General features: G+C 40.2%; 2 protein-coding genes across 3 annotated transcripts in view; both read right to left on the bottom strand.

The window, feature by feature from the left end:
- CLCN4 (Cl-/H+ antiporter 4) overlaps positions 1-3,837 on the bottom strand; it is a 31,431-nt gene extending 27,594 nt beyond the window's left edge. Inside the window, exon 1 of the mRNA XM_035115114.3 lies at positions 3,711-3,837. The gene's annotated coding sequence lies outside the window, so the exon portion shown is untranslated. The remainder of the gene's footprint in view (positions 1-3,710) is intronic.
- Positions 3,838-7,217: 3,380 nt separating this feature from the next.
- Positions 7,218-14,329, bottom strand: part of WWC3 (WWC family member 3) — a 60,585-nt gene continuing 53,473 nt past the window's right edge. For both annotated transcript variants that reach the window (XM_060273486.2, XM_060273487.2), the window contains exons 22-24: positions 13,057-13,287; positions 12,206-12,333; positions 7,218-10,759 (exon numbers count right to left, since the gene is read on the bottom strand). In XM_060273486.2, coding sequence (XP_060129469.1) covers positions 10,693-10,759; positions 12,206-12,333; positions 13,057-13,287 — 426 coding nt within the window. In that variant the 3' untranslated portion in view covers positions 7,218-10,692. The remainder of the gene's footprint in view (positions 10,760-12,205; positions 12,334-13,056; positions 13,288-14,329) is intronic.

Here is a 14,329-nt window from a genome sequence, read left to right as displayed (position 1 = left end):
AAAAATAATACATTCTAGAACATCTTTAAGTCCTAAGATGTCCACCCAGCTGTGAAAAAAGGCAAACTGAACGGAACGAAAATGAAAATAAAACTACCGGCATCATAACAATATTATACAAATGTACGATAAGACTACTTTTGGAATACAGTGGACAGTTGTGGCCACCTCACTTCAAAAAGGATATTGTAGAGCTGGGCAAGTTTCAGAAAATAACAACCAAAGCGATCAAAGAGCTGGAGCAAATCCACTCTCAAGAGAGGTTAAAACATTCGTGGGTTTTTAGTTTAGAAGAAAAAGTAGAGTGAGGGAGGACACAATAGAGGTTGATAAAATTATGTATGCTGTAGAGAAAGTGGACAGGGATATCTTTTTTCCAGTCTCTTATAATACTAGAACCTGGGGACATCCAAGGTGACAGTGAATGTTAGAAGGCTCCGGCCTGCCAACACGATTTATCTGCACAGCACATAGTGAAAACCATGGTGTTTTCTCCCACAAAATATAGTGATGGCCTCTAGCTTGGATGGTTTTAAAGGCCAATTAGACAAATTCATGGCGGCTATAGCTACTAATCATGATATCTATGTTCTACCACCACTGTTGAAGGCAATATGCCAGTCAGTGGGAAAGATCTGCTGCTGCACTGAGAACCTGCTTGTGGAGTCCCCACAGGTATCTGGTTAGCCTATCAGAACAGGGTTAGGTAAGCCTTTGGTGGGATCCAGCCAGGCTCATCTTATGTTGGGGGGGGGATGGCTTTCTAGGAAGATATAAAATTGCCTTATATTGGACCATCTCAGATGGTCCCTATGTGCAGAATTTCCCTACGTGCAGATGCTGGAGATTGAACCGAATTTCCCTACGTGCATAAACTGGGGATTGAACCGAATTTCCCTACGTGCATATGCTGGGGATTGAACCGAATTTCCCTACGTGCATTTGCTGGGGATTGAACCGAAGCCTTCTGTATGCAAGGCATGCCTTTCCCAGACTTCTTTCTTCTAGCGCTTCTGAAGAAGCCAGACCTTAACAAATATATAGAGAACTGTTTTCTTATCAGACTTGGTTATGTTTCACAGAACAATCCTAAGCGGAATCGTGGCGGAGCAGAGCAGCAGATCCATTGCCACATCATGTGGTTGTCCGAGGACACCCTCTAGTCCATTTTAGTTCAGACCCCACACCTTTTACACACTTAGGAGCCCAACCCATAAATACAAGTTAAAATCAAAAAAACTAAAAGCACAGAAAAAGTGTGTGTGAGGATCACCTCAGGAGGCCAAAGGCATGTCAAAAAAACCGAAGGCCTGCAGAAACATGAAGGTGCTCTAATATTAAGAATAGCAGAGGGGGCTTTCTTGATACTTCTATCATCCTCATGGGTGCAAGGAATGACACCCTGAGAGAGGGCTTCTCCTATGGAACTCCAACCTCAGAGAGGTGCATCTAAACACCATCATTCATCTTCTGTCATATGCTAAAGATGCATCTGGTTATCCTGGCCTTTGACAGTTAAGAGGTAGTTTTATGGGATGCACATCATCCGGTTTGTTACTTTTACCTATTCTGTGCTGCTTCTGTTTGGAATTCTTTTACTTGATTTTTTTTTAAAAAAATTGTATAAACAGTTTCCCCTGTTGTTTATAATTGTATGATTTTATTGTTGCAACCCACACTTATTCTCACACCTTATGGTGAAGGGCAGGAAAGAAATCTTAGAAATAAACACGAAAATATATTTGGTCTGATAAATGGTCCTCTCTCAGAAGGGGGAGGTACATACACTAAGAATGTATCCCAGGGAGTTGTGATGGGTGTGTGTGTATGTGTGGCTGTAATTATGTTTTTATTTTGTTTTTTTATGGGATGGCATTCAATTTCATTGTACTATGTACAATGACAATAAAGTATCTATTATAATCTAGTCTAAAATTAGCATTGTTTCTGTTGTGCTTTACAAGCATTTATTTAAAACACTTCTGCACTGCTTAACATTATTGAATTTTGAAGAGGTGTACCAAGAGATAAAATTGTAGGATAACAAAGCAGGATAGAACAATACATACAATAGAATTCAATTTCTTCCTTCTCCACAGTGAAGTGACTAAATATACAACCCATCATCAGTGATCAAGAAATGCAAGGTGCTTTATTTGCTATGGATGTGGGAAGGCAACTAAGCTAGCATAATAACACACGGTTGAAATAATTTCAGGAGTAGGCTGGTACAGAGCAGAAGGGCCTGTTGTGTATACACACTACCCGTAGCAATACTTTTTAACAGGGGATTTGGAAGGAGTATGGAATGGATGTGGTTATAAGAAGGATCTGTTTCTGCTGTCTAGGCCCAGGTTAATGTAAGATCTGAGTTTCAGCATTAAGGAAAAAGGAGTGGGTTCTCACTTTTCTGTCAGGGCTTTCAGGGTCCAGATGACAGCAATTTGGTTACTGGACAACGAAAATGGATTCTATGCGCCCTAACTGTGGCCAAGAAACAGGTACTGATGAAATGGAAGAATAAAGATTTGGTTCCATTTAATCAATGGATCGACAACATGACCACACTTGCAACATATGAACGGGTTGCCAATAGAAACAGACTTTGGATAAACATATTGACATTTAGAATGAGTTTTTATAGCATTTGGCGGGTTATTAATAATCATATGTATTAGGACAAAAATAGTACTTATAATAATTATTAATATGAACAAATGACAGCAATTAGGGTATTTGCTAGTGACACAGTACATGTGAGGATATTAAATTCCCAGGAGAATGATTAGCATGAAAACTCTTCAGTGATAAAAAGCATGCAACACCAAAGAACTGCGTGCTTTTTAACCATGAGTCATCCTTTTTTGTTCAGGCAGAGACATATTTCACCATGCCCTGACAGAAACTGAAAACTGTTCCAGTGTTGCATTCTTATACTGCTCTTTTATATTTGACCCTTTCCAACAACTGCCATCACTCTATCTGGATAATTAATCCATTCCCAAAACATCTCCAAATACCTTAGTAATATAAAAGGCATAACTCTCACATAAACTGAAAATGCAGGGCAATAATGTACTCATAGCTACAGAGGAATTAAAAAGAAAAAAAGAAATTATATTTCTTTTTTCCCCTATCCAGTATGACAAGGAAGTCATTCAGCTGTAGCAGATAAGCACGCCCACCCACTCCCAAAGAATCTCTGTGCATGGCTTAAAACTGGGTGTTAATTCCCCACAAACAAAAATAACTAGAATTCACAAGCAGAGTGAATTACAGTACGCTAGAAATTTGATGAATAGCACTTCCCTTAAAAGCACGGGAAAATTTACACTGTACAGTAATGCAAATGCTGACATCAATATGCTATAAAGGCTGCACAGCTGCGTTGGTAATACAATCGCTCCCCTCCTGCCAACCTAATGAAATTGTACCACCTTGTTCATTAAAAAAAAAAAATCTGTTAAAACACCGACAACGGATTGCCTCCTTCAGCTTAAAAAATGCCCCATCTGAGAACACAGCTCCTGAACTCTCCAAACGGAAGATCTGGAGAGCAAGCAAACAGCCTTTGCACCTGCCAGCACAGACCGTGCCAGGTTTTTTATTTACAAAAAAAGGAAACCTGCTCGACAGAGGTTGATTTCAAAACAAAGCCAGAAGGTCAAAAGCCCAGTAAGTCGTGTAAATGGAGGGTGTTCTCCTCTTACCTGCAATGCAACATCATTTAGTTCAGCCCCCAAATTCCTGACACCATCCTTTCTTTCCGGCTATGGCTGCAAAGGCAGTGATGTCATATGGAGGAAGCCGTAGCAGTCACGTGACTGCGTGCTCTCTCTATTGGAGAGCTGATTGAGAGACAGGCAGCAGCCGGCGTCCAATCCTTCAGGATTAAAATCTGCCTGTTGAGAAATTTGCTTCCACCTTCGCAGCTGACGCTGCAATTACCGTACTTTTTTATTTTTTGCTTTTTTTATTTTTGAAGCTATGCTATTAGATGACTATTTCATGCACAGTTTTGTTATGTTCTTATATTTTTTTGGGGGGGGATGTCGTTGAATATGGGGGGGATGTCGTTGAATTTTTTTTTATTCTTTTTGAATGAATATTCTCTGTTTTCACTGGACAATCTATGACACAATCCTGAGTAAATTCCACATTTCAACTAATGCAGTTTCTTTTAGTACTTGTGTATAATACTTTAGAACTTTAGTACTTGTGTATAGTGTGTGTGTAACTTATATATATATAAGTACTAAAAGAAACTGTATTAGTTGAAATGTGGAATTTATTCAGGATTGTGTCATAGATTGTCCAGTGAAAACAGAGAAACCGACACAGCTGCAGCTTATGATGAGAATATTCATTCAGCAGGCAAATAAAAAAATGTTCGACAATAATAAAAACCCCATACGTTAATGAGAACAAGAGCAGGATTCTTACCAACCCAGGGAATGATTTCTATACAGTATAGCATTCATTTCCTCCTTTTCCCTCAGTGTGCACACAAACACCATACCAGTCCAGGCTAATATTTTGGAGGCATAGTCTGGGTATGCCTCCCAAGGGCCGCATTTTGCCGCCCCTCCCCTTAAACTGAAATTTCCACTCTGAGGAAAGTCTGAAAGGGATTGCAGGCATGCTTGTTAGCAGGGACAACGGGGTGGGGGTGGAAGGGGCAGGCAGGAGGGCAATTTATGTGCTTCAAACCAAAATGTAGTGTGCATGCTCAGAGCTGCAAATTTAAGGAGGAAAGAGCTGTGATGAAGTAAAATGATCTTTCATGTTGCTTAACAGGTACTGATTTTGTTGTATTAAAGAGTCAATGTTCATAAATATTAATGGATGAGGGGCTGCCCCCCAGGCTGACCCACTTACCCTACCCCACCCCACCCCTCACCAACCCCTCCTCCTTTTACACCTTGCCAAACACTCATCCCCTCTCCCTTCTTTATGCCTCCCCAACCCGCCCCCACTCACCTTATCCTTGTCAAACCATACTTTACAGCCCTCTCAAACCACACACCCTTCCCCCAGGCCTTGCTAAAACCACAGGAGCCAACTCCTAGGGGCCAATGGGTCTTCGGCCTCACCAATAAAATATTTGAGGGTGCCAGCCAAGTTGATGGGCATTGCCATTCAAATGGTGTGTATGGGCTGATTGATTATGCAGGGTAAGGCTTTCCTGCTACCTGCCCCCAAATATTTTATTCAAGTTGGCACCCCTGGCCCAAACTATGCCCCACTCCTCTTATAACTTGCCAAACCCTCTTCCCCTTACAGTTTGCAAACCTGCTTTGCTTCCCCATGCCTGCTTGCCCAAACCCATGAGCTGACAGGACAGTCCTGACAGGTTGTTGCACCTTTCCAGCAGCCACCCCACACTACTGCAATTTCCTTCTTCCTTGGCCTCTGACACTGCTGAGGCCCAAACAGTGGGGTCTGTGGCAGCACAGCAGGATGGTTGCTGGGAAGCTGCTCTGTCCTGTCTATTCCTCTGCTGCTCACCTGTGCTGTGCCCCATCCGTGCTGGTCTTCTGGGCCACTTGCTCACTCATCTGCCTGCTTTGTCATCATGGATGCCTAATGGCAGCATAACATCCTTACAATTTTATTATATAGTTTAAAATGTATCGGTTCTCCTGGCAGATTAGACCATAATGAGTATGTCCCCTCTGATCAGCAGATTATACAAACCAACCTCTCATCCTTTATTTTGTGCCTTAGTATGTTTTCATGTTTCCACCTTATTTAACTATTTGCACCAATGCTTACACCTTTATTTCCAAGTTTGGCATTCCATAAATGGAATCAGGGGTGCAGACTCCTAGGGGCTGAAACCCTTTGGGCCACCTCAATGTTCATCCGTGCTGCACATGATGTTATGATGTATGCAACGCTGTCACGCATGACATCCAGGCATCATGCAGCCATGTGAGCCAGGAACACTGTGGCTGCTCCTCCTTCCATGAAGGGGAAGCAGCCCCTGGCTTGTGGCGGAGGAGGCAGAGGAGGCGCTAGCCATGCGGGCGACACATCTGGACATCACATGTGACGCCTGGATGTGAAATCAGCCCCCCATCTCTTTCCCAGATTGGCGCGCCTGAATGGAACAAAGTCTGAGTTAGGATGCAATCTTAGTAAGATAAAGTGGGATGCCACTGAATGTATCACTCATGATTCACACATTTAAAGTGTTTTCTGTTTGCACAGAGGGAGGTGAGAGAGTAAGCGTTTGCAATGATAAGCGTTTGCAATGAGAGAGTAAGCGTTTGCAATGAGCCAGTGTGGTGTAGACTCGTAATCTGGGGAACCGGGTTCCCATCTCTGCTCCTCCACACGCAGCTGCTGGGTGACCTTGGGCTAGTCACACTTCTTTGAAGTCTCTCAGCCCCACCCTCTCAGGGTGTTTGTTGTGGGAAGGGAAAGGAGAATGTTAGCTGCCTTGAGACTCTTTCGGGTAGTGATAAAGCGGGATATCAAATCCAAACTACTACTCTCTCTCCTCCTCCTCCTCTTCTTCTTCTTCTTCTTGAAGTCCTACTTCAGTTTGGTTATTACATCCATCATGTTACCCTTTGTTATTGTTCTGGGTTGCAGTGAGTGAAGAGGAACAACGGAACTTTCAGGACTAATTTCTGGACAAGTTAAATATAGTCTCAATGTGAGTGCATCAATTTCCACTCTTATAACCATGACATTTAAAACTGAGCAGAGTGTAGTGCAACAAATCTGTGCTATAGTTTAGTTTCAAAGTTATATAACATGAAATGGAACCGATGGTAATAGTAGTGCGAGCCATTTGCTTTAAACATGGTAAATTCTTCAGCCGCCATCCATCATAAAACAAAGTCTTCCCAATCTTTCCTTTGTGGTGGTGGTGGTGGGGGGACAGGAACAAAATGAAGATTTGACAAAATTGTATTCTGGAATTCACTACACTGATTCTAGCAGTGTTTCTGCAAAAGTGCCAGTGTATATGGCATTTAGAGGGTAGCACAAGCAATACTCCAGACTCCACTTCTCATTCGAGAGATCGAACAAGTCATCCTACAGAATACAATACATACTGAAAACCATGATGGGTCATTGATCTGCAAGGAAAAGTCAGTTGGGTGCCACATGATGGGTAGGTGGAGCCAGAACAGGTTTTTAAATTCTTGTTTTAATGATGGTTTAACTATGACCTGTAAAAAATAGATACACAGAGCACTGTATTTATGCCAAGTTTTTTAAAAATTTATTTTTCAGAATACTTTTCAAATACAAATGACACAATCCATTCAGAAAGTATGACAAACACAAGAAATGAATACTGGAGAGGATATTACACTTTAACACACTGAAGTAGTATTCATTTTGACAGTCAGAATCTTATCTTCCCTAAAGTCTCTGGGCATACTGCACAGCTACCACCACTACAACCCAGCAATATACTTTATCAGGGAGCCTCCAAAACGTTTTCTATTTCACATACAGTGCTTTCCATTTACTCCGCATAGGCTTAATGTACGCAAACAAAATACAGTAATTTGTCATAATAGAGGGCAACAAATTTACACTGCCTGATCTTTGTCACAAACAAGGAGTATATATCACAGGTGATAGAACATGGTCTTCATTTGCAGTGTTTATTTGTCTTCACACTGGGGGTAAAATGGGAAAGTCTTCTTTGTCTACTGCATTTTTCAAGTGTATTGGGAGCTGCTGAATTGTAACCCAAATTAATCACATGTCAGTTTGTAATACGATGAAACAACTCAAGGCCACCTCCTGGTTAAGTGCTGGGAAATACTTAATTCTTCCTAACTACTGAACTAGAGCTGTGATTTTTTTTTCCCTTTAGGGCTTCTGCCCCAGTTCCAAACCATTATTCTTGTTCCTTTGGAATTTTGAGCTCATTTTTTTCCAGACAAGAGACCCTTTTCCATCTACCAACATACCAAGCAGAGATTCTATAGAGCAACCCGTAATGGTAAGGCCAAGCGTTTCTCATTTCCAACTGAAAAGCTTGAAGCATCCATCAAAATATGATCATACAAAACCCATGTTAATTTTAACAGATGGAGGCTGCAATCCTTTGTAACACTTACCTGGGAGTCAGTCCCACTGTACTCAATGAGTCTTACATATGAGTTGACATACACAAGATTACACTGTTAGTCTTTAATCCAGATTTAATGATTTGCACTACATATGGTTTAAAATCTCCCTCAAAACACATTGTATGAAATTAAATTGTATGAAAAACAATTTAATGGTTAGGTTCTCGTGAGCTTAACACAATGCTTGAGTTCCAAGCTGACTTGTTTTTAGCTTAACAACTTTCTTTGGTATCAGGTTACCCTAAGGCATTTTTTGATTTTCAACTAACACCAAAGTTTGACTTGACAGTATCCCATATAAAAATGGTGTTCATTTCTTGATGTCCCCAAAATATAGGCTCCCATTTTGTGGGACATAATTCTTTGGGTAACTGAAGTTGAATACAATAGCATAATAAAGTCATTTTCATACATTTGCAAGACACAAGAAGTGGCACTCTCGGGAATTTAAGGTGACAGTCCAGCAATGTTAACAAAAACTACAAGTTCTCCTAAAGCCCAAGTGAACGTCTTCAAAGCTATAGAACACAAATGGAAAAAAAATGTTTAACAGGGCAACAAACTGCTTTAGCAGATCTTACCAAATTCAGGAGAACAATCTATGTTTGATGCAAAAGCTTATGCCATTCAACCACTTTAGCAATGGGATAAGGAAAATGTATTAAACTGTACATGTAATATGAGGTCAGAAGAGATTGCTAGTGCTATGGAGGTTAGGAATGCAACTGAAAATAGTTTTACTCAACAATTTGAATAATTAAAGTGGGGGAGGGAATAGAGATGAACAAAAACAAAGAATTAGCACAGATTTGAAATCATACCACAAAATGTACTACTATCTGGACAGTAGCTTTTTTTGAGGAATACTGTATTTCTAATATAGCAAGACGATGCCACATAGTTGAATTTTGCATAGCAGCTCATGTGGAAACGTGAAGAATCGCTGGTGAAGTCTGCAGCATTCATGGAAAGTGATGGGTTAAAAGAGGTAATGTCTGCTAATAGTTCAGAAACTAAAGAAGTTCTAGGCATGTACACAATTAGGCTTTTTTACTACAAAAGTAGACAAAGCCTTGAGTGAACCATAGGCAAAACTTGCATCACTGTTATGATGCTTCCGCAAACTTAAGCTGGTATTTGATCAGGTGATCCATGGCACCTCCTCTGTAAATATAATGGTAAAGGGACCCCTGACCATTAGGTCCAGTCGTGACCAACTCTGGGGTTGCGGTGCTCATCTCGCTTTATTGGCCGAGGGAGCCAGCGTACAGCTTCCAGGTCATGTGGCCAGCATGAGTAAGCCACTTCTGGTGAACGAGAGCAGCACACAGAAACGCCGTTTACCTTCGCGCTGTAGCGGTACCTATTTATCTACTTGCACTTTGACGTGCTTTCAAACTGCTAGGTTGGCAGGAGCTGGGACCGAGCAACAGGAGCTCACCCCGTCGCAAGGATTTGAACCGCCAACCTTCTGATCAGCAAGCCCTAGGCTCTGTGGTTTAACCCACAGCACCACCTTCTCTGTATGTAGCATTAAAAGCAGTATGGCATTAAGTTTTTTTGAGTCACACATTAAGGTATCGTTATAATTAAAGAAAATGAAGTTGTAAATGTAAGATTTATGAGGAAATATAATGAACTGATAGTCCTATGATAGCTGGGAAAGTTTCCTAAATGAGGTCCTAACCACTTTCTGGGACAGTCAAATAGTAGAAGTGTCCAAATCCTACACTGCTGATTAATATGGAAAACTCACAAGTGCCTTTCCTAAAATAATAGCTAGAGAGACCTGTCACCTTCTTCCTTCCCTCGTTAAACAGAAAAACTAGTTAAAATTATAAGAGACATACTTGACACAACTGAAATGAGAACAATCTAGTAGTGCACAGTAAGAACATGCAGTTTCACCCAGCAATGTTTAATGGCATTTTAACTTATTCTTTTTTAAAAAAGAAAAAAGATAACATTGCAGGTGATATTTTGATATCAAAACAGTGCCAGAAAAAACACGATACATTATAAGATGCAGACAGTAAAGCTGATTAAAAAGTGACAAATTTAGAACATAGTATTTTCATTTCAGCTATCAGAAACAAAACCAGCTCAATGGTTCCATTCTACTGTATGACAAATACTGAGTAACAAAATTTCTGTTTTTTAAAAAATACATATTAAAGTAAATATTTTCCTTCAAGGAAAATGAGTTACTATAAATAAATTACAATACAGTGAATTTGCCTGAACTCACTTTGTTTCTGTCTTCCAGCCTTTTAAGTCAAATAAAACAGCATAAAAACAGTACATAACTCTAACAGGATAGTTGATTTTTTTTTAATATAAAATAAGTTGTCTTCCGAGATGTCAATTTCACAACAAGGAAAAACCAAGCCTTGCTGCAGTCACTATTATAATATATATATAGACGTATATATTTATATATGTTTTTGTTTACTTTATTATTATTATTTTTTTACAAAATGTGTATATTAATAGTCTTTGCACAACGATTTTAAAAAATAAACTTAACTAGTTTAATAACTTCATTTTAAACAGGCAGATAAATACTTCATGTTTACAAAGTAACATGTCATACATCATCAGCCGGCAGAGGAGGTATGTTGATCCTTGGCCTTGTGAAGAACGCTATTTTCTCCCTGCAATTGGTAAGGGAAAATATTACGCAGATATTTAAGCATCTTCTTTTGCTGCTTGTGAGTTCCATGTTAGAGCAGATTTAAGAACCAGTTTTCAAACTGGACATTTCAAGAAACTAAAGCAAAGTAGCATAACAAGTAACACCCAAGTTCAATTTGTTTAACTGAATATTTCTGAACTACAAATCCTTTTGGCAGTTTACGTTTTGTGCTGCTAAAATGACAACTAAATATTATCATATTACCACACTTGTTCATCCTTCCACAGCACCCCCATGAGAGTAATATTTTTAATTTTGATCTACGTTCTTTATGCTATAGTTCACATGTGAAAGGAAACTTTAATATACTTCCACAAATGGAATAAATCAACTGCTTATTTCAGCGTGTACATTTTAGTCACCTGTAACATGTTTATTATACATGAATGAAAAGGCAAAGCTACAACAGAAATATGGCTAAATCTGAAAATGTGACTTCAGTGTTTAAGAGCGGCTGCATTCCAAATGTTCCACATATTTTTAATTCTTCCAAGTCTAGCTCTCAGGATCTCTGTATTAAGGGGACCTATCATAACTTGTCTTAGGCCTACTTCTCACTGAGATGGTAAAACTATGTCTGGGCTAGATCACTTCAGACTGAAAGACACTACGAAACAAAAATCTCTATGTATGAAGCTGGCAGAGAAGAGAGAAGACAAGGCTACGTAATAAGTTGTATACTGCCTTCTCAGGGAGCTAACTCATTTTGTCAGTATCAGGATTTACTATTGCACAACGTAACTCTCCCCCCCCTCCTGCTGTGCCACCCCGCAAATATGCTCCAGGGGGCTGGGGGAACCTCCAGAACAGGTTTAGGGGCACACAGAGTGGGGGAGGAGGAGGTAATGTGCTGTCGGAACACATTAGATAGCTACCACCCTCAATTCTGTTGAGTCCACCTGAAGTTGGAAGTTGTACAGCCCAGAGACAGGTTGATCACCATAATGAGAACTAGGCCTTAGTCTGGAGATCCTGCTGATTCTCTGCTTTTATTTGTTAAATATTTATACCTCATTTTTTAATTTAAACCCCCATCCCCTATATATACTTGATCACCTTCTGGAGACACAGTTCCATGATTCAAAAATATTTTTTGAGTATTTTGAATGTACAAATGCTCAAGAAAACATCCACTTTTAAAGTGTCTGGCTCTAACACACTAAAACTACTTCTATGTATTACTGTTATTCTGTATATTACTGTTATCCAGAATGCAAGGCAGATATTAGATTTAGTAATCCCACTTGAAATCAAACTGTAGAAACGTTCAGGAATAAGCAGCACATAGAGAAGAAACAAACACATAACAACTTGACTGAACATTTTAAGGAATATGACATCTAGTACATTGGAATACATTTGAAAGGAGTGGGGTAAAACCATATTTATTTTACACTTCACTTACCGGAAGGTCTGAACCTGAATAGGCTCCTTCTGGTTTTGACCACGTAGCTGGTAAACTTCTTTGGATGCCTTTTTAAGCAATTTTTCTGCTGCTTGTTGTTGACGATGTTCAAATTTGGTCTGTCTTGTCTAAAGAAGATGTATATGAAATCAAAAATAAGTTGTCAGAGGAACACGGGGCTTAGGATAGAAGCTCAGTCTCTTTCCTTGGACAGAGGGAAACCTCATTCGGGTGACATCTCCCACTTTCTTCAAAGGCAGGGCTAAACATGCTACCTCGTACTGCGTGTGAGGAGAAAAATCCTTCCTTGTACATAACAGGAATATACATTTTTAAATTGTTGTTGTTGTTGTTTCTTACCTATTCTTCTTTAGAAAGTCCCAGAGCGGGTTACAACAATATAATAATACAATATTAAGATAAAAGGATTTGTAAATCAGTAGAGAGTGGATTCTAAATATATATACTTCAGGTGTCAATGGCCACTGTAGAGAAGTGTGTATTCAGCATATAGCAGAAGCTATACCATGATGAGATGGGGAGGGAATTCCGCAATTTAGGAGCTGCTACAGAGAAAGCCATCTTCCTGGCTGACATTCCCTACACTTCGGAGGGTGGCAGAACTACCAAGGCTACCCTTCCATTAGTAGAAGAGCCTCCCTGCAAACCACCTGCCACAGGCAGAGTAAGATAACCAACCATTACAGTTTGCTCTGTAACAATTTCACTAGGGCAAAGATCCCAATTTTAAAAATGTTTAAAAATTGTGAAGCTCAGTTCCTTCTATTGGAGCTTTCTGCATAACATAATACCCTTGAATGCAATAATCTGCAGACCCCAATATGTCATACCTGCCTCTCCGCTTCCTTCAGCAAGTTTCGAAATCGTTCATCCCGAAGCACCCAATGAGGCAGATCAGTTTGACCTCTAAGCTGGGCATCCTCCAGGCGCTGCCGCAACTCTCTTAAGATAGATAATTCCTCGTTCAACTGCCTCTGCCTTGTTCTGGATGCCTGGAGATCCAGCTCCAGGTCTAGTGACGTCCTCTCCATAAGGTCAGCCAAAGATGATCTACAGGATTGCTGAGACATTAAAACAAAAATGTGGCAATAAGTCTCAAATGCAAACAAGACTGGACTTCCCCTCCAACCGCAAGGTATTGTGCATACTCCTGAAATAAACCAAAATATTAGGAAGCAATTTGGGCCAGTTTAATTGACACAGACATTGGCCCAACGGGATGACTACAAACCATAGTTTGAATTTGTGTGGGCTAGCATACACCCTTTTGAAGAAGAAATTCCATCTTCTCATGGTCCACTTTAATCGTATTCTGGAGTTATGTCAGCACTGAGATGAACACGGCTATAGCTAACCTCCTCTCCAATGTTATTCAAAACTATGGTTTGAGCTGTGTTTACAAACTATGTTTTTACGAGATTAATCCTGGTTATCTTTCACTATAATAGTGTTGAAGCCAAACATAATACTAAGCCATTGTTAAAGCAAATTATGCAATGGAGAGGGGAATTCACATGAGAGGAAACAGATGGGGAGGAGAATACAAACAAGGCAATGTCTTGGTAAAACATGAGCTGCAAGTTGTCATATTACATCTTCACAGCAGTGAGCTGTAAGAATTCTAAATTTAGTGCTTTAAAAAGGGGTTGATACTTTCTAAAAAGTTAAGAATTGTATTGATCTATGTATTCTGCTCACTGGAAGGACAGATCCTGAAGCAGAGGCTCCAATACTTTGGCCACCTCATGAGAAGAGAAGACTCCCTGGAAAAGACCCTGATGTTGGGAAAGATTGAGGGCACAAGGAGAAGGGGACGACAGAGGATGGGATGGTTGGACAGTGTTCTCGAAGCCACCAACATGAGTCTGACCAAACTGTGGGAGGCAGTGGAAGACAGGAGTGTCTGGCGTGCTCTGGTCCATGGGGTCACGAAGAGTCGGACACGACTAAACGACTAAACAACAATGTATTCTATGCATGTTGGCTTTCCAGTACAGACTTTGTCTAAGCCCCAAGGTACAGATTTTTAAAAATCCTCATGCCAATATTAAAGGTAAAGGTAAAGGGACCCCTGACCATTAGGTCCAGTTGTGACCGACTCTG

This window comes from Zootoca vivipara, chromosome 4 (genome assembly GCF_965207765.1).
Source record: "Zootoca vivipara chromosome 4, rZooViv2.hap1.1, whole genome shotgun sequence".
Lineage (NCBI taxonomy): Eukaryota > Metazoa > Chordata > Lepidosauria > Squamata > Lacertidae > Zootoca > Zootoca vivipara.
The sequence above is the reverse complement of the archived record's forward strand: the minus strand, read 5'-3'. Positions and strand labels throughout refer to the sequence as shown.